General features: G+C 38.4%; 2 protein-coding genes across 4 annotated transcripts in view; one reads left to right on the top strand and one right to left on the bottom strand.

The window, feature by feature from the left end:
- Positions 1-16,417, top strand: part of TOM1L1 (target of myb1 like 1 membrane trafficking protein) — a 52,711-nt gene extending 36,294 nt beyond the window's left edge. For both annotated transcript variants that reach the window (XM_049701627.1, XM_004271800.3), the window contains 7 exons: positions 230-347; positions 1,647-1,743; positions 8,948-8,999; positions 11,211-11,316; positions 11,752-11,833; positions 15,029-15,093; positions 15,690-16,417. In XM_049701627.1, coding sequence (XP_049557584.1) covers positions 230-347; positions 1,647-1,743; positions 8,948-8,999; positions 11,211-11,316; positions 11,752-11,833; positions 15,029-15,092 — 519 coding nt within the window. In that variant the 3' untranslated portion in view covers position 15,093; positions 15,690-16,417. The remainder of the gene's footprint in view (positions 1-229; positions 348-1,646; positions 1,744-8,947; positions 9,000-11,210; positions 11,317-11,751; positions 11,834-15,028; positions 15,094-15,689) is intronic.
- On the bottom strand, positions 15,541-24,839 carry LOC101276845 (cytochrome c oxidase assembly protein COX11, mitochondrial). 2 transcript variants are annotated; one of them, XM_004271803.4, is made up of 4 exons: positions 24,447-24,836; positions 21,070-21,225; positions 17,635-17,760; positions 15,541-17,243 (listed from the first exon to the last, which is right to left on the bottom strand). In XM_004271803.4, exons 1-4 carry the CDS (start codon positions 24,795-24,797, stop codon positions 17,061-17,063), a joined length of 816 nt encoding a protein of 271 aa, XP_004271851.2. In that variant the 5' UTR covers positions 24,798-24,836; the 3' UTR covers positions 15,541-17,060. The 2 variants fall into 2 exon arrangements, with proteins under 2 accessions (XP_004271851.2, XP_033287676.1); XM_033431785.2 differs by lacking the exon at positions 17,635-17,760 and having other exon boundaries at positions 24,447-24,839.
- Positions 24,840-24,850: the final 11 nt, after the last annotated feature.

Below are 24,850 nucleotides of genomic sequence, written 5' to 3'. Positions count from 1 at the left end.
CATTGAGTTATTGATAAGAGGTCATAAGAAGATTCTCTAATTAAGCAGGGACCCATGTCAGTGGCGAGATGTGATTAGTACTAGCATTGTCTATTGAATGGAGAGTTCTCTCTCAGGATACTTCCAAATAGGATCTTCCTTTCTCCAAAGGAAAGTCTGGGGAGAAAGCTGTGACAAACTGCCTGACATAGTTTTTTCTAAATTGTGTTTTTGTTTGCTTTGTTTTCAGACTACCAGTGAACCTTCTGCCCCATCCTCTGATCTCCTTGACCTGAGTCGCAGCCCTCTGATGCATAGGGCCACTTTGGGAGAACTCAGCACCCTGAATGCTCAGCTTTCAGACTTAAGTAAATAAGCACATGGGCCTTTTCAGACCAGTGGAAGAGCTTGATGTGAAACAGTTCTCTTGGTTTCTTGATTAAATGGAACCTGAGAAGAACTGAAGTCAGTTTGAATATCAGAGAACTATATCAGGAGATTTAAGTACTTCTTGACAAATGGTAGGTCACACCCAGTACAGGAATGGGATGTGTCTGGCGGAGGAGGTCCTTGAAACTCATCCCACTGGCTTAGTATTTTGACAAATTCGCCTGGCCTGCTTATAGAGCTTGTTCAGCTCCATGGCCAATACTTAAACCTACTCTGAACCCTATTATCTTTGGTTTTCTCTGCCATACTATAGCATCAGGAAGGGGAATATTTGATGCATATAGACAAAATCAGGAATTATGAGGCCTCATGATGGCGAAATGTGGAGGGCAAATCACAAGCTTTTGAGTCAGAGAAGTTCAAGTTGAAATCCCAGTTCTGGCACCTCTTAGCCACCCACCTTAGAGACTTTCCTACTTTATAAAATGAGAGCAATTGTTGCTTTAATGGTTTTCTGTGAAGGTAAATGAATGATGTTGCACTGTAGGCTTAGGGTTACCTACCTTATCTGTCTTATTTGTTGTCTCCTGTTACCCTTCCCAAAGAGTTTTGGTAAATTACAAAGTAAAGATGATGAAAAATGCTGAAATCCAGAATTTTCTGCCAAATTAAAATCAGTTTGTTTTCCTTGTATGTTAGCAGGATTTTTTAGAATCAGAATAGTCAGTATCACTCAATTTGTGGTTTTCTTATTACTTACCCCATTTCTAAAATGTTGGCTGCTTGCTTAGACCAGTGGGATGTTTGGAGTCCATTATATTGAAGAGTTTTCTTGAGTTTTTATCAGGCATTTTCAGAGTGGGGGTGGAAATAATTATTCTCTTTGGGGTGTCTCATGATTATGGGAACTTGAGAGTTTGGAGAGGTGAGGGTAGAGCTCTATATATGCCATAGCTTTTTACTTTTGTGCTTGACAGGATAAGACATAAAATCCCTTCCATTGTGAGTCAGCTTGGGATTTTAGAAAACCCAACACAATAACGTTTGCTACCTTTACAACATCCTCTTTTTATGGCAGGGAATTTCTCTCTTTCCAGTTGCCATAAATGATGTTTTTGAATTTCTGTTTGAGGAAATCCCACGATTTTACGGTGACAGAACTATCTCAATCTCCTTAATTTGGTGTTTTTTTTTTTAAAAAAAAACAGCAGAAAATTCAACAGAACTGATGGACAAAATGTTTTAGAGACAAGCAATAAGTACATTTTGTGTTCTAGATTTCAGCTCTACAAGTCCTGTTGTAACAAACAACTTGAAACCCAGTCTTCATCCACAGGTGGATTTGCTAGCCTCAGAAAACACAGAAACACCCCTGTAAGTATGTCAGTAATACTCCAGAACTAATTCCATCTCATTCTGATTCCTCATATTTAAGAAAACATGACATAATAGAAAAGGTAGAGACTTAGGAATCATACATAACTGATTTAGAATTTCAGTACTGCTTCCTATTAGCTGTGTGACCTTGGATGAGAAACTTAACCAGTGTGAGCCTTCATTTCTCTTCTAAGAATACTCTCTAGGATTCTTAAAAAGATTCTGTGCAATGCTGTATGTACCTCCTAGTATAGCACTCAGTACATAGCAAGCCTTCCATAAATTCTCTGTTTCTCTTATTTTTTTAGTGGTAACAGGAGGTAGGAAAAATACAAAGACAAAGTGGGGGAACAGAAACGACCACACAGATTGCAGAGCACTTGCTATGTGGCAGGCACTTTGCTGACCTGTTTTTATTTATTGCATTTAATCTTTGCAAAAGTTCTTGGATCAGTGCTATTATCATTATTCTCATTTTATAGGAAAAAAGGCTAAGACCTAGGGAATAGAAGTTCATGTAGCGATTAAGTAGCAGGTCTGGTGAACTGATAGTTCACCAAAAAAGAAATACAGATGATTTAGAAACATATTTTTGCTCAGTGATGCTCAGCCTTACGTACAGTTACAGAAATATAAATTAAACTGCAATAAGACTTTTTTTAACCTCACAGGTTGGCAGTAGTCTACATGTTTGTTAACATGCTTTGTTAACTGTGGAGAGACAGATACTATCACAAAACTGTGCAGTTTTTATGAGGGGCAAGTGGCAATATCTATTAAAATTATAAATGCATTTACGTTTGAACTTGCAGTCTAGGAATTTATGCTTATTTATGCAAAATAAGGTCTTTACAAGATTATTCTTCACAGCATTTGTGCAATAGCTAATAATTAGAAACAACTCAAGTACCCTTCAGTTTGGGGAATGGTTAAATAAACATCTACACAATATATTATTATACTTCTGGAGAAAAAAGTAGGCCCTCTATGTGAGGGACAATCACCAATGTATTTATTATTAAATGAGAAAAGGTGCAAAGTAGTGTGTGTATACTATCTCAAATTTGTATAAGAAAGTGAGAAATAATATATGCTAATATTTGCCACTCTTTGCATAGAGAATCATAAGAAAGATGCAGAAGAACCTAAAAAAAGCATGGTTACCTAAGGTCAAGAAGAGGCAGAATGGAGCAGATAAACAGCAAAAAAATAAACAGAAGTTAGATTTGCCTTACATCAAAGCCTATTATATTCTTTTTTTGCCTTTTAAATATATGTATTTTAGGTAATAGGCAATACATTTCCATGATGCAGATATCAAAGCAATATAAAAAGATGTACAAGGACAATACTTGATCTCATCCCACCCCCATCCTGCCTCTTGCCCTCCCTTGGGTCATACCTGCTCCCACCCGGGGAACCCCTTTGTTAGTTTCTTATTTATCCTTCCAAAGTGTCTTTAGGTAAATAAGAATATGAATTACTTTTTCTCCTTTATTAAACAAAGGGCAGCATACTATGCATACTGTTTTGAACCTTGCTTTTGTTTTTCACTCAACAGCATGTCTTGGCTGTGTTTTTATGTCAATGGACTTAGATATTTTTTAGTTACTTTTCTATATTAAAAAGGAGAGGGGCAGACTGAGGAGAAGAGAAAGGAGAATCAAACTGGGGAAAAAAGCAAAAAAATGTGTAAGGGAAGAAGAGAGAAAGGAAAGATTCATGTGCTGGGACATGGCTATCTCTTGAACCACCAGGTTGGGTCATTACCTTAGCTTGACTCCCTCTGGTCTTGACTGCTGTGATGCAAGTAAATGTTGAAATGTTGTAGGCAGAACTCCAGTGAAGTTGCTTAGTAAACAATGTGGTCTGAAGTAGCTGATTCTGTTTTCCTTTATTCTGCAAATCTTGTTGGGAAAGATTGACCATAAAGATGAAATCCCATTACAAAAAAAATGTCTGTCTATACAACTCACACAAAGATCAAATCCTAGCTAACAGCTGCTTAGTTTTGTGGATCTCATACTCTAAGGTGCATAAAAATCACTTGAGTGATTATTGAACAGTAAAATTGCTGGCCACCAGAAACTCTGATTCAGTAGCAAGAATCTTTAGTTTTAAAAAATGTCTCTGGGGAACCATAAGGCAGTGATCGGCTGATCGTTAGAAACCCTGTTACAATTGTCTGCCCAAGTTCCAGATATCAAAATAATTATAATAGTTCTTAGAATTTACTGGAATAAAAAATAATGTGTGTGTCATAAAGCAGAAACTAACACACGATTGTAAAGCAATTATACCCCAATAAAAATGTTAAAAAAATAAATTTAAAAAAAATTAAAAAAAAAAATAATGTGTGACATCTATATTTTGTTTTCTAGACTATGTCTTTTGTATCTATTTTTTTCTGATTTTCAGAAGAAGCTTATATTGATACATGAGTGAAAGTATCACTAGTCAGTTTTTTAGTGATGGAAATTGAAGCGCTAAAGTTACCTAAGGCATGAATCTGGGTTAAATCATATGCCAAAGATTACATATGAGTGGCAAAATCAGCCATCAAAATATCTTACAGTCTTGAGATTTTTCCATCTCTCTGTGTTTGCAGTTTAATTTATCATCACAGAACAAATGAGTGATGGAATTATTCATAACAGAAAGGATCCCTGAAAAGCGATGATGATGGGATAAAGCCACAGGTCATATTTATAGCCCAGTTAGTATCAGGCCATAGGCTAAGAAGAATAAGAAATGCCTACTAATTACTTACTAGTGCTCCCTACAGGCCTATGAGATAGGTATCCCCAATATTCACTGTACAAGTGAAGAAACCAAGGCTGCTAACTAGTGCAAAAAGAGGATTCAAATTCAAGTGGATCTGATTTCCATACCTGCTCTCTTTATTTTCTTTCTGCACTTTAATTTTATTTTAAAAATTTCCGGGAGCTTCCCTGGTGGCGCAGTGGTTGAGAGTCCGCCTGCCAATGCAGGGGACACGGGTTCGTGCCCCAGTCCAGGAAGATCCCACATGCCGCGGAGCGGCTAGGCACACTGGGAGCCATGGCCGCTGAGCCTACGCGTCTGGAGCCTGTGCTCTGCAACGGGAGATGCCACAACAGTGAGAGGCCCACATACCGCAAAAAAAAAAAAAAAAAAAAAATTCCGTATGGTAAAATTGACCCTTTTTTTGTTTGGTGTACAGTTCTATGTATTTTAACATATATACATAGATTCATGTAACTACCCCCACAGTCCGAATGTAGAATAGTTCATTATCCCAAAAAGCTCCCTTATGCTATTATTCCTTTATAGTCACACATCCCCATCCCCAACCCCCAGCAGCCACCAAGTCTGTTCTCTATCATTATAGTTTGTGACAATAGCATCTGAATAGAGTCATACAGTATGTGGTATTTCTAGAAAAGTTTATGTAAAATTATTTGCTTCATGTATTTGAAGCTCTGTCTTTAAGTGCATTTGCATTCAGGATTGTTGTCTTCTTGGTGAATTGACCCTTTTATCATTATGTAATGTTCCCTCTTTATACGTTGTAATTGTCTTTGCCCTCATGTTTACTTTGATATTAATATAGCCACTCTAGCTTTCTTTTGATTAGTGTTCACATGGTATATCTTCTGCCTTTTTACTTTTTTTTTGGCTGCGTTGGGTCTTCGTTGCTGTACGTGGGCTTTTCTCTAGTTGCAGTGAGCGGGAGCTATTCTTCGTTGTGGACCACGGGCTCTAGGCACATGCGCTTCAGTAGTTGTGGCTCACGGGCTCTAGAGTGCAGGCTTAGTAGTTGTGGCGCATGGGCTTAGTTGCTCCACGGCATGTGGGATCTTCCTGGACCAGGGATGGAACCTGTGTCCCCTGCATCGGCAGGCAGAGTCTTATCCACTGCGCCACCAGGGAAGCCCTGCCTTTTTACTTTTAACTTAATTATTTGAAGTGAGTTTCTAATTGATAACATATGGTTGGGTCGTGCATTTTTATGTATTTTAATAATTTCTGTCTTTAATTGGTATGTTTAGACCATTTACATTTAGTATGTTTGGATTTAGGTCTAGCATTGTGTAATTTGCTATTTGTTCCCTTTGGTGTGTGTGGGTTTTTTTTCTGTTTCCTCTTTCCTTCATACTTTAGGTTATTTGAATGTTTTCAATATTCCATTTTATCGTGATTTTGTATCTTTGTGTAGTGTATATATGGGGAGGGGAGGAATGGTTGCTCTAGGAATTACAGTTTTTGGGGGGTACTTAAAACCAGTATTTTGCCATTTGAAGTGAAATGTAGAAACCTTATTATCATACAGCGCTCCCCTTTAATAATATAAATTATAGTTACTGTATGTATTATGTATGTTAAAAAACCACAACCAGACAATGTATAATTATTAGACAATTATTTTTCCATAATATAGTTTTTGCTTGCAACCCTCAAATAAATTTTAAAGACTCAGGAAGAGAAGAATAGTCTATTATATTTACCCAATATTTACCATTTCTGTTGCTTTCCTTCTATTCTGGTACAATTTCTCTTCTCTCTGAAGAATTTCTTTTAGCATTATTTTAGAGAAGGTCTGTTGGCAGTGAAAGTCTCTTAGATTATTTCATGTGAGTATGTCTTTCTCATTTTTGTTCCTGAAGGATATTCTCATTGGATTCTGGGTAGATGGTTCTTTTCTTCCAGCAGTTTTTAAACATTGCTCCAGTCTCCTCTGGCCTAAATGGCTTCTAATGAGAAAGCTAACATTCATTCAAATTTTCCCCTGTTGATTCTGTGTTGTTTTTTTCTGTCTGTGCTTTAAGAACTTTTCTTCTAATTTTCAACAGTTTGATTATGATGTGTCTGAGCATGGCTGTCTTTTGGTTTTACTGAGTGTATTCACTTCCTGTGGCTACCATAAAAACACCACAAACTGGTGGGTTTAAAACCACAGGAACTTCTCTTTATAGAGTTCTGGAGGCTAGAAGTCTGAGAGAAAGCAAGGCAGTCTCCCTCCAGGGCTCTCAGAGGAGAAGCCATTCTTTGCCTCTTAAAGATTCTGGTGAGTGTTGGCACTCCTTTGTTATTTTGGCTTGTGGCCACATCACTTCACTTTCTTTCTCCACCTTCACATTACCTTCTCCCCTGTGTGTCTCAGTCCCTCCTTCCCCCCACTCCTGTTTTTCTGTTTTAAGGTCACTTGTCATTGAATTTAGTGCCCACTCGAACATCATCTCAATGTCCTTAATTATATCTACAAAAACCCTTTTTCCAAATAAGGTGACTCTCATAGGTTCCAGGAATTAGGACAAGGACATAACTCTTTGGGAGCCACGACTCAACCTATTACACTGAACTTCTTGAATCTGTGGGTTTGTCTTTGACCAAATTTGTGAAGTTTTAAGCCTTTATTTCTTCAAATGTTTTTTTCCAGCACTACACACTTTCTGCCGTCCTTCTGGGACTTTTGATGGCACACGTTAGATCTGTTGTCATTGTTTCATAGATCCATAGGGTTCTGTTCATTGCTTTTCTCACTCTATTTCCTCTGTCATCCCCACTTTGCTGTTTAGCTCATTCTGTAACTTTTTAAAAATTTCAGTTACTGAAATTTTCAATTCTAAAATTCCCATTTGGCTCTTCTTTATAATCTTGTGTTTCTTTGCTGAGACTCTATTTTCCTGTTTTTTATCAAGAGTGTTCACAGTTCCTTGCTGAAGCATTTGTATAAATAGCTGCTTTAAAATTGTAAGATAATTTCAGCATCTGTGTACTCTGGATGTCAACCACTGTTGATTGTCTTTTCTCTTGCAAGTTTAAATTTTCTCAGTTCTTCATATGCATAGTAATTTTGGATTGTATCTTGGACATTATTAATGATATGAGACACTTCATCTTATCTAAATCCTGTTGAGAATGTTGATGTTTTGATTAGTAGGCAAACAACCTCATGAGGTTTACGCCACAGTTTCAGCCTGCCTTCTGTGTGCTTCGGTTCTGATGTCAGTTAAATTTTCAAAGCCTTGGCAGTGCCATTGAGACCTGTCCCACATGTGTGCCACCCAGTATTCATGTAAGGTCTGGATAGCAGGCTGTGTGTTCAGTTCTCAACATCTTTGGCATTTATTGGGATCAGCCATGGATGCATAGATGCATAAAGTTGTTTCATAAACAACTTTAAGGTTGTTTTCCTGAATTCCTCCCTCATTGTGATTTCTCTGGTTCTTTGCTTTCCTGGGACGCCCTTTTTTGGCTCTCCAGTCAAAAAGCTGAAGGTTTACTATGCCATGCATTTCCTTGACTATGCTTGTGTTGGGCACCAAATGGCAGGACAGAAGGGATAAAAGAAACAACAGAGGTTTGCCATATCCTCTTAGGATCACAGTTCTACCTCTTAGAGAGGAAGGTTCCCCTCACTCAGAGTTTTAAGCCCCTGTAGGTCCCTGTTGCCTCTGCTGTCACTGCAGCCACCTTGGGATTGCCTAGGGTTTGGGGTGTGAAAGAACAAAGAGGAGAAAAGGGATGGGGGATTTCCACACTCTCTCTGAGCATTAGGATTTCCCTTTTCTGCTCCTTGAGTGAGAATGAGAGGCTTCTCCTGGAGCTCTGTCTTCACTGCCCACTTGGGTTTTAGGCTGCACTGCATTCCAGTTAGGGAATACCAGAGGGGCAGAACATGGTAAGTTCACCAACATTTCACTGATACTCAAATTCTAGTCTTCTTTCCCAATCAGCCTGTAACTAGTGTTAACTTTTCAGTTCTCAAATATTTGCTCCACGCATCCTGTCCATGTTTTATAGCTGCATTTGGTGGGAGAGACAGGGTGAAGTGTGTTTATTCCAACTTTACTCCAAACTGTCCCCCCTTCCTAACTTCTACTCTGCATTGCCCCTCATCCTTTAGGAAACGATGGGATGGTAGCTACGCTCATGCAAAGACTGAAGGCTCTGCTGTCACTGGTATAGTGTGCACACTCCAGGGTCTCAAGGCTGCCATTGCCTGAGGACAGGGTTTTCTCTTTACTGTCTTTGGTATTTGGGCATCATGATCTGCTGGGCACTAAAACCAATGGTAATTTTTATTGATATATAAAATTAATACGTTTGTGTAGTCTGAAGGTACATTTTGGGTTTTGTTTTTAGACCAGGAAAGTCATCTTTTGGCATCTTTGATCTCACTGTAGGGTAATCATGCTGTGTTATCACACTATCCTAGGTTTGTCCAAAGGACCAGCCAAAACCTCGCCTCAAGTCCTACATATGAGAGTGTAAGTAATGAAGACCTTCCCTGGCAGTGCACCTGATGAGCAATTATCATGCTAAAAAGGAACTCCTGGTCCTTAATTTCTCATGTTCTGCTCAAAGTTTCTTTATAATGTGTTGATGCAGCCCTTGTTAGGACTTTTCCTTGCTGTCTTTTTAATCATTTAAGATAGACAAGTGTAGTCTCACTTCTGTTAGAAAGATGGTTAAGGATCAGAATTCCCTTAGAGCTGTTTATATTTGCTGTCTCCACTTTCTTTCCTCCCATCCTCTGACAGACTTCAGACAAGTTCTCATTCCAGCCACTTTACTGGCAGAGCTCTTGTCAAGGTCACCAGAGACCTCCAGATTTACTAAATGTAGTCCTGCAATTCTCAGTCTTCATCTGATCAACAGCAACTGACAGTCAGTCACATCCTATTTTCTGCACGTGTGGCTTTCAGACACCACTCACTTTGGCTTCTTCTCTTGCCTCAGTTCTTCTCCATCCCCTTTGCTGGTCCTTCCTCCTCTACTGGCCTTTCAGTATTGGAGACCCCAGGAATCTGGCATTCATTCCTCCATGGTCTTTTGGTCTCATATCTTGAAATTCCATTCAGACTGACGACTTACAAGTTGCTGTCTCCAGACCTTATGCCTTCCCTACACTCAGAACTCACATTTCCACCTTCCACTTCACATCTCCTCTTGTTTTCTTTCAGCCCTGTCTCCCGATTTGCTCTTCCTGCTGTCTCCCCCACTCAGTAAATGACCACTATTTCAGTTGCTGAGGTCAAAAACCTTGAGAAATCATGCTTGACCTCCACCATTTTACCTCTACCTTCAAAATATATACATTATCCAGCCACTTCTCACCACCTCCACTACCACATCCCATTTCAAGCTACCATCAGATGGATATTGCAGTGGCCTCCCTGAGTGTTGCCTTGCTTCAGCCTTCACCTTCCTCTCCACCCCCACCCCATCACACAATCTATTCTTAAAACAGAAACCAGAGCAATCTTTTACTTTTTCATTTTTTTTTTTTTTTGGCTGTGTCGGGTCTTAGTTGCAGCACACGGGATCTTTCGTTGCAGTGTGTGGGCTTCTCTCTAGTTGTGGCACACGGGCTCCAGAGCACGTGGGCTCATTAGTTGCAGTGTGTGGGCTCTCTAGTTGTGGCACATGGGTTCAGCAGCTGTGGCACACGGGCTTAGTTGCCCTGCAGCATGTGGGATCTTAGTTCCCTGACCAGGGTTCAAACCAGTGTCCCCTGGATTGCAAGACCAATTCTTAACCACTGGACCACCAGGGAAGTCCCCATGGCAATCTTTTTTAAAAGTAAAGTTTGTATTATGTTACCCATTTGCTCTAAAACCACCTGTGATTTTCTTCCTGACTCCATTTTACTCAGTAAAAGCCTGAAATGCTGCTCTGACCCCTCCCACTACCTCTCTAGCTGCACCTCTTGCCTCTCCAACTGCACTGGCCACCCCCCTGCTTCAGAGCATATGACCATATGACCTTAGCTAATCACAGGACCCGCATCAGAATCAGGGCTCTGCTCAGTGTCCCCAGTGGTGAGGCATTCCCTTGACTATGACTGTCAGAGAAATATCCCACCCCAGCCTCTCTTCTCCCATTACCCTGCTTTTTCCAGAGAGCACTTGCTATCTGACACCTGTTTACGTTTGTTGATTGTCTGCTTCTTGAGGGCAGGGATTTGGCCTGCTTTATTTACTGCTTTATTTATAGAGCCTGGCATACAGTAGGTGCCCAGGACGTATTTGTGAAATGAATGAAGAAAATTACAAGAAGAGATATTTCTAATTAAAACTTTAATCTTTAAGTCTTGATTTAATATCTTCACCTTATGCTTTTTTGTGGTTAATATTGTTTTTTGTCCTTTGAGGCCCAGGTTTTATTCAGTGTGGAACAACAGACTCTGGTCTGAGCCATACATTCCTGCTTCTTTTTTTAAAAAGCAACATTTTTTTTAAGTTTACATTTTATATGGGAAATGAGGTGCAATGGGCATGAAGCCAGACAGAAAAGCAGTAAATTCTGTAAGGGGTTATTATCTTAAAAACTAAAATAATAGTTAATAATTACTAATTCTTATCCAGTTCAGAATATATGGTTCTTGGAATACTGCCCCTTGGAAGCCTAGGAATCTAAATTATAAAGTAAAGCTTAATGTAGAATGTTTATTTGAACATGCACCCTGCTCTCTTCAGTTTCCAGAATATTCAAATTCAGTATTACTACAGCCAGTTACTCTAAAGACCATTCCAGCAACACCATCAAACCAGAGACCACCATCCCTGCCCAGCAATCATCCAGGTACCTGACACCTTATTATTTGCATCAAATAAGGAAACTTGTGAGAATATATGAATCTGCTAAAGATTTATTGGTAACTGAAAATAGATATACAGAGAGGAAAAATTAGAGTTCATTTACATTTTTAAGCTACATGAGATAAATTCAGGGCAGATACCATTATTACTGACCTTAGGAGATTGTAAAAATGCTTGTGTTGCACTGAATATTTTATTTTGAGTGCTGAGGTAAATGAACCTGTAATCGAAGTTTGGAAACCTTTTTGTTATGTATAGATTTGTTGTACTTGGGAGTAGCACTGGGACACCAGTGTGCTTGTTTCTCGTTGTCAGTGTTTGTTAGGATCTTCTGTCAGAAGTCTAAGTCATAAAGAGAATATTAATTGTGTGTATCTCCTCGAAAAGCACAATGTGTGTTTCTTTTTGTTGCTTACAGCGATGACAAAGAATGATTTCCAGCCACCCAATTACTACGAGGTAATGGAGTTTGATCCCTTAGCTCCTGCTGTCACCACAGAGTAAGTCATTTACAAAATGATTATGTTTTTTGTCTTGGTTCCCTTTGGTAGCAGAGCTAACAGGGCTTGGTCATACATTTAACTTTGTTTAGGTCTTGGCAGAAATCAATGACCTTATTTTAAAATGACTTGTGAGGTTTTCTTGGAGGTTGTTGCTCTTAATGGTCTTGTTATTCTCAGCCTTGTGACTAAAAAATAAAAATGCTGGGGTTGCACATTAAGAAATAACCAGAACCATCGTGTGCATTAGTATATTCCTTGTAGATGCCTTGGAGGAAAGTCAGGTTCTGTCCAGCTTGAGAAGGGCACTATTCACTGATTAGTGACATAAGTACCACATGGACGGGGTATTTTATTTGTTCTTTGACTAATGCCAAAAAAGACTTCTATAAGAACTTGTTTTTAATCTTCACTACCTATGACAAGAGTGTGCTTAAAATGGATTATTAGTGTAAAAATTACTTTTTAACTTGGAATCCTTAAAGCAGCATTATTTTGTGATTTCATATTGGTCAGTATATAAAAATATTTATGGAATGGTAGGCTCATTAGAGCTTTAATATACTTTGACTAAAGGTTACCCCCAAAATTGTTTAAAATGATTAAAGCAGGTTTATGGAAATCACTGTTTAGAAACTAGCAGCCTGCAGGCTGTTATTTTGCCTGCAGCTGTGTTTTGTTTGACCTGTGTGAATTTTAAATATGCATTTCAACACTAACTGCCAACAGTTAAAAAGTGGGATATTTCCAAAAATATCTGGACCTCTGGATTCTTTTCGATACAACAGCATTTTTACGTGTTAGCAATAGCTTGGGGCTGCATAGTAGCTGCCTCTTTAAGATGAGACAGCTTCTGCAGTCCACCAGGCCCCACCTGGCCCACTGCATACCTTCATCTGACCTGCCTGGCATGTGTAGGCATTTGAGGTTTTGACCCTGGTTTAAACCCTCAATGTAGTGATCTATTTTGGAATGATTTATGAACGAATCTTAATAGGCTTAGGAATTCATTAAATATTTTTTCCTAACAAGATTATGAAACTTTCCTAGGTCATTCTGCTTGATAAAGTATCAATGAATATATTAGTGGTTTAAGGAATTAGAAACTGCTTAAACTGGGTATGCTGTCTGGAAACCGGATGTTTTTATCGGTTTCTCCAGGCAAATAGGAAGCGGAAAAGTATATTATTATATTTTAGTTAATTATGAGATTGTTGTAAGTAGATGTGGTGGTGCAATAGATATTAAAGGTAAGAGAGATAGTAAGAAGCTGGAATTCCCTACCACTACAATTCTTACTTTCAGGAGGGTAGGGTGTCTGAATTTCTTTGAACATTCCATGAAATCCAGGGAACTTCTGCCTAAGGAAAAGCACAAAATCTTGCAGAAAAGTTCTGGGATATTCACATCACTAGTTGTCCATGAACCCCAGGTTAAGAATTTCTACTCCAGCAGAACAGAGAGTATAGTACTTATGAATATACATATACATATACATACACATGATTCATTCATTTGACAAATGACTGAACACTGTCTATGTGCAAGGGGAATTGATTGCTGCCTAATTTATCGTGTTAAAACTCATGGAGGGTAAATCTAGTAATGGATGCAAAAATTAAATCAGCAGGCAAACATGTATTTACAATTTGTGTTAATGGTATGAAAGATATCGACTTGACAGTGTTTAACAGAAAGAACTGATTTAAATGAGGGTAGAGAAAGCCTGAGAAGTGACGTTAAGGTTAAGACCTACAGTTTTTAGTGTGACAAGTTTGGGAATCAGTGTTGCAGGCCCAGGTAACAACTTATACAAAGACCCTGTGGGGAGAGAGTTTGGCGCATTCAAGAAAGTGGAAAAGCCAAGAGCAAAGAGAGCAACGGGGAACAACCTATTACCAGATGTGGAAATTGCAGTTTGGAAACAAAAAGGAGGGAGTACACAACTGTGGTAAACATTACTGAAGACAAACACTCAATAATGGACTAAGTAACAGGAAATCATTGGTGATTTTAGTAGAAGCATTTTGGTAAATCGATGGGGACAGAACCAAATTTCAGTGCATTAAAATGTAAGAGATGAAGTAGACAATAAGTGCACAGGTAACTTACATAGAAACTTAAACATGAAGGGATTGTGGAAAGTGGCCTGGGAGCTAGAGGATTACTGAGGTGATTAAGTAGACATAGGATAAAGGACTGTATTATTTTATAAAATGGGAGATGCTGGAACATCTGTGAATCCTAAGGGGTAGGATTTAGTAGAGAATGAGAGGCTGAAGATTTAGGAGGGGAGATACCTAAATGAGTGAGGTGTTTGAGAAGCCTAGGGGTAGACAGATAGGATCATAGAAGTAGATGATGGTGCAGATGAAAACAGACTTGAAGATTTGGTGATGGAAGCATGAGGAGGTTTCCATATCCAGACATTTAATTTACTAAAATGTGAGGTTTCTGACTGAGAGGAGGGGCATCAGAGATTTGAATAGAGTGAAGGAGGTTGAAATACTTTTGTGGAAAACGAGAGACAAAACTTATTAGAAAAACATTAAAATTTCTGGACCATGCTGGGGCTTCTTGAGGTTAGGGATCATGCCTTCAATGTGCTGTGATTTTTATGAGATTTTTTTTCCTTAGCCATGTGTTGTTATACTGTATATATTAATGTCATATTTCTAGGTATAGATATGTTCTATCTACAGACATATGTAAGACAAATATAAAGAACTGAACAAAGGCTGTCATAGAAAGGACTATATACAAAGCACAAAGATGACAGTTATATGCTAAAGGTAGCTCAGGAGTTTGGACTGTAATAACATACGTTAAATAAGCTAGAATATTAATTTTTAATGTTTTTATAAAGCCAGGGAAAGCTGAACAATTTTTGCTTTTTCTTAAATCAGGAAGCAAACTGTCCAAATTTTGGGCCATATTTCTCATTAAATTACAAGTAAAATGGTTACATAAGATACATATTTATAAGATGTACGGGAATAGCAGCATTAGGATCTAAGAAAGTTATAATGTAAGCTTCAGGACAGAGACCTTTGTTTTTATTTACTGATATAGCCTGATTTCCTGAACACCTAAAATAGCACCAGATTTTTAGTTAAGTTGTTGGCAGCTAAAAGCCAAAATAGTACATTGAAATTGATATATAACCCTTTTGCCATTATGGCTTGTTTGTTTCAGAGCTATTTATGAAGACATTGATGTTCACCACCACAAAGGAGCTCAAAGTCACAGTGACCGTTGAGGTAAAGGCTTCAGCTTACGCAACTTACATTCCACATGATTTCAGTGTAATTGTCACTTTCTACATTTATTATTTACATTTTGTAAGGGCCATCACAGTCTGACACTCTGATGAGTGAGATATTATTACACAAGTTCCTCTGAGTCACTCAAATTGTAATGAACTATATTGTTCACTAATGAAATACATTCTTTGTGACCATGTTAGCTAAAAATTATAAATCTTGGGAATGCAGAAGTAGGTTTATGGTATAGAAATGTTAATGCTAACAAAAACCGATGATCAATAAAAACTTCTTAGCACTAGAATCAGATGTGTCTTTTATGTGCAGTTAACACCTGTTAGCTGGGACTGGTAGAAGCCATTCATTGTTAGTCTAGATTGGTCTGGATTCTATTGCTTTACTAATCATTCCATTTATTTACTAATAAATGCACACAGCCACCAGTAGCCTATTAACCTTATTTATTCCCTCCACACCTTCCCCCATGGAAGTAGTACATTCCCACCTTTCCTCTACTAGACTGTGGCTCTCTAGTTACAAGGAATGGGGAAAGAGGAAAAGATGGAGATGGTTGACTCTTCTTTTTATTCCAGGTGGAAGTGGATGACCAGCTCACTAGCAGCATTATGGGTGCCAATTCTCCTAAAGGTAGACCCTGTTCAGCTTTGAGACCCAGAAGTTAAGACCTTCCAGAACGTCAAAGCCACAGTGGAACATTTCTCCTCTGCAGTAATGAGGTTTAAACAGAAGAGTAACAGTTCCAGAGTAACATTTATGGCTCCTGACAGCAGCTTAAGCTTTATCTCAAAAGAACTTGGTTGTAACATATATTCACTTAAAACTTAAGCAGAAGAAAAATTCATGGTACTGAGGCTAACCAGATTAAGTGTAGCACCTTATGTTTCAGACCTTCCTACATTTAGAAATCATCATAAGAGCTCGGATAAGAGTAGATGAAGACTTTCATTACAAAATAATTGTTAACAGATGAAAGCATGAAATGTGAAAAACTATTATTATTCAGGAAGAATACTGAGTGCCTTCATTTAACTAAAGTTGAATGTAAAAGTCAATTTGCACTTCTTTATAAATAATACTCTTGTTTAGGATTATGAATTGTAAAAGCCTTGATGATTGTAGTTTAATATTTCAGGTACCCTCAAGAGGTTACTGGATTCTACACTGTTTGCCTTTAAATATAATTCTTTATAACACTAAATGCTCCTTTTTTATTTCTTTTTGGAAAAAAGACTACTGGAAAACATTCAGAATAAATTGTACTTTGGTTTGTCATAAATTACTATTAAAACAGTTCAATACATCTTTTTTCAGAAGAACTCTGCTGTCAGTAAATCTTCACAATCCCACTTATATTTTAAAATTTGGAGACTTGGAACTATCACAAAAAATGCTAGAAACCTACCGGATATACTTATGCATTTTATTTAAATTTCATGGTACTGAAATTTCAAAGTACTTGTTTAGTACTCTGAATGTAAAATAGCCCTAGATCTTAAAGGAAAAATACAGTCAAATTTGAAATCAGAATGTAATCTTTAGGCAAGCTGTTAGGGCTTAGTGATTCCTCTTCCATTTTGAGCTTTTAAAATAGTGACTGTTCATAATGAAAGTAGTAACCAACTATTGTAGAAATAATAATAAAAATTCATTGCTACAAGTATGAAGTGCTCATAATTTGAAAGGGGACCAGTGAATTAAGCTGAACCATCAAGTCCATGCCAACATATTTAAGAAACAAAGCAGTTTCTTCTAATACTACTTAAACTCTAAGTATGGTTTTGAACAGTTACACATTCTAAGTAGGGTAACTTAGTTGGGAAAAAAGAACCATAAGTATATAAAATGTAAAATAGAAGGCTTCACATTATTATAAATATTTCTCCTCTGAGAAGATACATGATTTTTCAAAAATCACAAATTTGAAGCAGGACTTAGTTCTGACTTCAATTATAGCCTGGAACCGGCAACTTATGCCCCTCCTTTGCTTCAAAAAAAGTATAAGAAAGAGTGATGAGATCAACATTCACCATTCTTGGATCTTCAGCAAATTCAGGATCAATGTAGAAAAATACCGGCATATCTACTTCCTCTTGTGGATTAAGCCTTTGTTCTTCAAAACAGAAGCACTAGAAGTTATAGAAAGGTATTCATTAATTAATATTTCTATTCTATTACCTATAATAGAAACTAATGCTTCATTTATTGGCTTTAATAAGCATTACTGTTAATTATAATCTTTAAATTCTGTAATAGAATAACAGCATCTTTTATCTCAGATTGAGTTTTGCTTTAAGGATTGAGAATCAGCAAATTCTTCTAATCTTAAAAAAGCAGATATCTATATGGTTTGACTCTCAACCTCTGCATAGCTATTATAAGCAATGAAAAATAAAGTTTGAAGTTTAGAAGAAATGAACTTTAAAAAATTAGTACCTACTAAACAGACACAAATAGATTTAGTATCAAACAATTTCATGTACCTTTATCACATTCTGTAATGTCTGCATTTAGTTATACCTGTATTTTATTGAAATACTGTCCAGCTTCAAATGGTACCACATTGTATGTAGAAATTCCAATTACTGGTTTGTCAGTAGGATTCTTAGCTTTATAAAACGCCAGTGCAGTCTCCCCTGGCACTACCTGTTTTAAGGAAAATATACATTATCCTTAAATCTCACATGGCTCCTTCTTTCCCTCTTAAATTAGTCATTATTATCATTTCAGACCATAATACCTCATTTAAACTAATGTTAAGGGTCAGCAAAATAAATTGTGAATACTACCCAAGAACATTTGATTTTCAAATGTTACTTGCATATGTCAGTGGAGAACCAATGTTCTCTTACGCATACTTAGATACGGATTGTCCTCTTGTATGTCTGAAGTCTTCAAGCAATAATCTGCAGATGAAGTTATTTAAAATGTATCCAACAAAGGAGGCAAGAAAATACAATGGAGAAAAGACAGCCTATTCAATAAGTGGTGCTGGGAAAACAGGACAGCTACATGTAAAACAATGAAATTAGAACACTACCTAACACCATACACAAAAATAAACTTAAAATGGATTAAAGACCTAAATGTAAGGCCAGACACTATAAAACTCTTAGAGGGAAACATAGGCAGAACACTCTATGATGTATAAATCACAGCAAAATCCTTTTTGATCCACCTCCTAGAGAAATGGAAATAAAAACAAAAATAACAAATGGGACCTAATGAAACTTAAAAGCTTTTGCACAGCAAAGGAAAACATAAACAAGATGAAAAGACAACCCTCAGAATGGGAGAAAATATTTGCAAATGAAGCAACTGACAAAAGATTAAGCTACAAAATACACAAGCAGCTCATGCAGCTCAATATCAAAAAAAACAAACAACCCAATCCAAAAATGGGCAGAAGACCTAAATAGACATTTCTCCAAAGAAGACATACAGATTGCCAACAAACACATGAAAGGATGCTCAACATCACTAATCATTAGAGAAATGCAAATCAAAATCACAATGAGATATCATCTCACACCAGTCAGAATGGCCATCATCAAAAAATCTAGAAACAATAAATGCTGGAGAGGGTGTGGAGAAAAGGGAACCCTCCTGCACTGCTGATAGGAATGTAAATTGATATAGCCACTATGGAGAACAGTATGGAGGTTCCTTAACAAACTAAAAATAGAACTACCATATGACCCAGCAATCCCACTACTGGGCATATACCCTGAGAAAACCATAATTCAAAAAGAGTCGTGGGGCTACCCTGGTGGCGCAGTGGTTGAGAGTCTGCCTGCCGATGCAGGGGACACGGGTTCGTACCCCGGTCCAGGAGGATCCCACATGCCGCGGAGCGGCTGGGCCCGTGAGCCATGGCCGCTGAGCCTGTGCGTCTGGAGCCTGTGCTCCGCAACGGGAGAGGCCACAGCGGTGAGAGGCCCGCGTACCACAAAAAAAAAAAAAAAAAAAGAGTCATGAGCCACAATGTTCATTGCAACACTATTTACAATAGCCAGGACATGGAAGCAACGTAAGTGTCCATCGACAGATGAATGGATAAAGAAGATGTGGCACATATATACAATGGAATATTGCTCCATAAAAAGAAACAAAATTGAGTTATTTGTAGTGAGGTGTATGGACCTAGAGTCTGTCATACAGAGTGAAGTAAGTCAAAAAGAGAAAACCGAATACCGTATGCTAACATATATAGAATGTAAAAAAAAAAAAAGGTTCTGAAGAACCTAGGGGCAGGACAGGAATAAAGACACAGACATAGAGAATGGACTTAGGGACATGGGGAGGGGGAAGGGTAAGCTGGGACGAAATGAGAGAGTAGCACTGACATATATACACTACCAAATATAAAATAGACAGCTAGTGGGAAGCTGCTGCATAGCACAGGGAGATCAGCTCCATGCTTTATCATGACCTAGAGGGGTGGGATAGGGAGGCTCAAAACGGAGGGGATATATATATATACATATAGCTGATTCACTTTGTTGTACAGCAGAAACTAACACAACATTGTAAAGCAATTATACTTCAATAAAGATGTAAGAAAATAAAATGTGTCCAAGAACAAGCCAAGCCTAACTTCTTAACACTTATCCCTGAATATTATATAATTGACTAAAGATTCTTTTTATAAAAGGTTACCAACCTTAAACTTAGTTTACAACCAGAGTAAATTAAATGTAAACCAGAGTAAAACTAACTGAATAGAACTTTTATTTAACCAAAAAGCACTAATAGTTTTTTTTTTCTTGAGAGAAAATAACGGATAAAATAAATTGCAAGGCTTTAAAGAAGTCAACGTAAAATGAGACATAAATTAAAAAAAAAAAAGAAATCAACGTCCAAAGGATGCTCTGTCGCATGTACCAATTTAGCAACTAACACCACTGTATACTACTGTGTGATTGCAACTAATATTCAGAACCATAATCTAGGACTTCCCTGGTGGCGCAGTGGTTAAGAATCCACCTGCCAATGCAGGGGACATGGGTTCAAGCTCTGGTTTGGGAAGATCCCACATGCTGCGGAGCAAGTAAGCCAGCGTGCCACAACTACTGAAGCCTGCGCGCCTAGAGCCCATGCTCCGCAACGAGAGAAGCCACCACAATGAGAAGCCCATGCACCGCAATGAAGAGTAGCCCCCGCTTGCCACAATTAGAGAAAGCCCGCATGCAGCAACAAAGACCCAACGCAGCCAAAAATAAATAAATTAATTAAAAAAAACAAAAAACAGAAAGAACCATAACCTATAACACCCTCAAATCACTGAAGAGATTCAATGAAGCTTACTAACCTGGGGAAGCACTAATATTAATAGGGTTTTCCAATAAGAGTTACAATTAAGCTTTTCTGGCTATTCAGTTCATGAGATAATTTCAGTTAAATCCTCTAATCACAATTTTAGGAAACTTTTACGGTGTATAATCTTTCTGAAATAGAACATGACTATTTAGCATGATTACTTCAAAGATCCTCAAATTTTTTTTTTAAGGGACAGGGATACTTCTGATGTAAATCAGTAAACTACTTTCCATTGTAACCAATAATTTTCAACATTTTTCTTGTATCATCTATACCTGAGGTAAAGTCAACTATAAAGGATGACAGCTGCTCCTACTGTCAAGATTAGTGACCAGAAAACTTCTTAGTGAATTCTTAATATGATTCTAATAAAAACATGACATTTTCCATAGTTCCAAACTGACTTTTATTATAATGCCATGTAACTTAAAAGTATATCCTGTTACATTAGGTCAGAATATAGGGCACTGTCAAAAAGTAGTCTGCAGGAATAAAAGGATTACAGTAATGGAATCTGTCAGTATTTTGAAATTAAGTTTAGATGAATGTTTCCTAAATTGTGAACCAGTAAGCGATGAAAGAAAGGATTTTTACATTGAAAAAAGCAATCTTTTAAAAACTGCTTTAATCACTTACATATATTTCTGTTTGCTGAGGTCTAAAGTTCCACTGGAGACTTGCATGCACATCTGCATTAAAGGTGACTTTAATAATGCGATCCTTAACAGGTACCATGTTTTCAATCTGGTCTGATGCATGACCTGCTACTGCCGATCCTCCAAGTCCAGTAGTCTAGGAAAAGACAACAAGGTACAATATAATATGCTAAACAACAATACAGTAGTTTTAGGTGCTGATGACCTATTTATTGGATGAAACAAAATTTTAAAAACTATTTAACTTTAATAATCCAGTAGCAGCAAGGTTTATATACTATCACTGGCCGTTTCCTATGAATGTGCCAATGGTTTGACCACTTTTTGGGTGTCAAGGGCCTATACTGGTTAAAGTCATATTATTCAGTAATCACTTGGTTATATGGCATGGTCAAAAATGAATCATTTGAAAGAGAGCGGACTCTCCACTGATAATAGAGCTCAGAATTTTTAGTTGAACTTTTCATTAAACATATATCCCCTTATTGTTAATATTTCATATCAACTATTATTATTAGAAATAAAATTTACCCACAACGCTGTCATTTCAATAAACTATTTAAATAATTCCATTTTTCCACATCCCTGTCTGGTCCTTTTTCATATCGTAACTTTTAGAACACAGATTAGTTTGTAGCTTCACTTCTATAGTCTGCTTTCCTCAAGCATCATAAGTATTTTTCCATGTTGGTAAATATTTTTGTAAATTTTTTTCTGTATTTTTTTGTACAGTACAGCTTTTATATTTATATATTACCAGTTAATCAGAGAACCTGATCTCTTTGGCCACTGAATCAACTAATCATAAGGCATCAAGATAATCTGTGATACTTCTTGTCTATCTTCATTGCCATTAATTATTTCCTTATCAGAGAAGCTTAAAAACAATTATTCTTTTGATGCTTGAGGTTGCCAGAATTCTGGTCTCCAGATAATTAACCTGTTACTATACTAGGAAAAAAATACCAAATTTGAGGCTAGGGAAGACTCCCAGCAAAATATAGTATTACCATCTTAGCTTGTTACACAAGTCAAGCAGCTTCACTTAGCTGCCATGCAATATAAAGTTACATTATAACCCTACAAGATACATCAGAGGGCAAGCCTTTATTTACTCTTGCTTAATAAACAAGTATATACTTCTCTTCAAGAGGGCTAAGTTTTAAGATGTTTTCCTGAAGAACCTGAGTCACTTAAATAAAGATTCCTGAATATTTTCTTTCTGACAGGCTGTCTTTGAATACAGATTCTTCAAATTAGTAAATGTGATGCTTTGAGAAATTAAACAATAGAAAAAGGCACTGAAAAGAAAATGTCCTGCGCTCCAGTTTAGTTCTGTCACTAGCTCTAAAAACTCACTAAATCTTACTTTCTTTGGGCTACACTTTCCATACTCATAAAATGAGCTCAGTGTATGAAGTGGTTTATATGATCCCTAATTTTTTGGCTCTAAAGTTCCATGGTTCCAAAAATAAAAGAGATGCTCTTTTGGAAACGTCACTACTAAACATCCAACTATGATTTAAGTTTAGGATTACAAATTACAATTGTTTTTACTTTCCTGCCCTGCACTTTCACCCAGGTGCATGAAATATTGTCATTCACTTCAGTTTGGAGCAGGGTTTCTCAATCTTGGAACCAATGACATTTTGGAGAGGATAATTCTTTGGGTTTTTTTTTCGTTTTTTTGGTGGGGGTGGGGGAATGGATCTGCCCTCTGCAGTGTTGGATGTTTAGCAGCATCCCTTAGCCTCTACCCACTAGATACCAGTAGCACCCTCCCCCCCTCACTCCCCAGGTTGTGACAACCTAAAATGTCTTCAGACATTGTTAAATATTGCCTGAAGAATAAAATCAACCACCCACCTTCCCCTGCCTACTCACCGGTGGTTTGGGGTGATCTACACTTGCTGTTTTAGATTCAGGTCTGCTTACGACTTAATCAACTGGTAGTTCTGGGATTCATGCTTGGTCCAGGCTGGCCTCTGATGAAAATTAATTCACATTCTACACTCATCCTCCAGAAATCAAGCTACTGCACTTTCCTACATAGATGCTGATATTAAGAGACTGAAAAGTCCTTCAGATTTCTGCTGTTTCAGCCATTATCGAAAATAAAGGCAAAAGTTAATCTTCATAAGGACAGGAGAAGTAAGCCAGGCATTAACAATAGTGGCAGGAAAGAGCAGCTAACCAGTGATTCCCCAACTCTTCTGAGCACTGGAATCTTTAAAAAATTATTACTTCCTGACTCCCACTCCAAGACCTTCTGATTTAATTGGTTAGGGATGTGACCTGGGTGTCAGGATTTTGAAAAGCTCTCCAGGTGATTCCGATGTACAACAAAGTTTGGGAACCACTATCACTCACTCACTGAATGAACCCAATGTATAGCTCTCATTTATGTTTTTAAAACATAAATTCCTGACCCCTACCCACGTCTCCTAATCAGGATCTCTGGGGTACAGGAGCCCTGACATGTTTGTTTAAGAAGCCCCATGGGTGATCGTAATGCCCAGATAAAGCAGCAAACTACTGCCTAAGAACTTAGCAGAATATATATGAAATAGGTGAACTCTGCCTTTGCCCGCGGTTCTCAACCGTTAGCCTGCATCAAAATCTGCTAGGGAACTTATTAAATACAGACTGCTGGGCCCTGCCCCCAGAGTTTCTGATTCAACAGTTCTGCAGTCGGACTCAACAATCTGTGCTCAACTTCCCCTCCCAGGTAATGATGCTGCTGCTAGTCCTGGGGTCTGCACTTTGAGAACCATTGCACTAGAGTTTCTTATCTAAAAAGGAGCCCTGTTTAAGGACATTACAGTTACATATTAACAAGGGAGAAAAGCCTCGAAGTCCTAATTCATGCTAGTTTGTATACATAAAAAGCTACTCCCAGTTTAACTACAAGTAGCAAGCACACTCCCATTTCCAAGGTTAACCTTTGCACAGAAACCATGCTTTCTGTGGTTCACAGAATTAATGTATGAACATAAATTACATTTTAAAAGCGGGCCCGTGTGTGAACAGCAGGAGAGTAAGGCAGATCGCTGGATACCGTAATACAGGTTGCAGACCTTGCGGGTGGTGTAGCTGAGATCGGGGAATTTCACTAGGCAGAGGAATATAGGCACGATCACTATAAGAACTCGGGTTCTACCGGTAGCCTTGTCACCTTCTTAGTGACCCTGGGCAAGTAAGTCACTTTCTAAGGCCTGTTTCCTTAGAAAGCGATTTTCTTTGGTAGATAATCTCGGACATCCCTCCAACACGGCACCGTGGAGCATCGCTGTCTAGGGAACTGCCCGCACCCCCGCCCCTCCAGACGGGCCGCCCAACGGGCAGCGCAAGCCCTACCTGGCAGTAGAGCCGGTAAAGGGGCACAGCGGCGTAGGACGCCCCCAGCATGCCCACGGCCGCCGCGGCCACATACGTGAGGACGGTCTTGTTCCGCCGCCGCCAATCCTCCTCCTGTGCGCGCGTGAAGGGGTTAGTGCTCTTCGGCCGCCGCGGCGGCTGCACAGCCAAGCTCGGGCGCCTCCATGTCCCGAGCCGTCTCAGCTCCCTCTCAGCACCCCGTGTCCCGCTCCTCCCCGACCTGAGACAAGACTCTACCCTCTCCGCAGCCCTGGTGGGGTTTCCAGGGTGGTTCCAGGGCCACCCACAGAAAGGCACGCGAGTCCATCGCGTAACCCAGAGCCCTCCCATGGCACCCGGAAAGAACGCCCGCCTGTCAGAGGACAGAGGCCAGATCTCGCGAG

The sequence above is a fragment of the Orcinus orca genome, chromosome 19 (assembly GCF_937001465.1).
Source record: "Orcinus orca chromosome 19, mOrcOrc1.1, whole genome shotgun sequence".
In the NCBI taxonomy this organism is placed as follows: domain Eukaryota; kingdom Metazoa; phylum Chordata; class Mammalia; order Artiodactyla; family Delphinidae; genus Orcinus; species Orcinus orca.
Note: the sequence above shows the minus strand (reverse complement) of the source record. Positions and strands in the feature narration are given on the sequence as shown.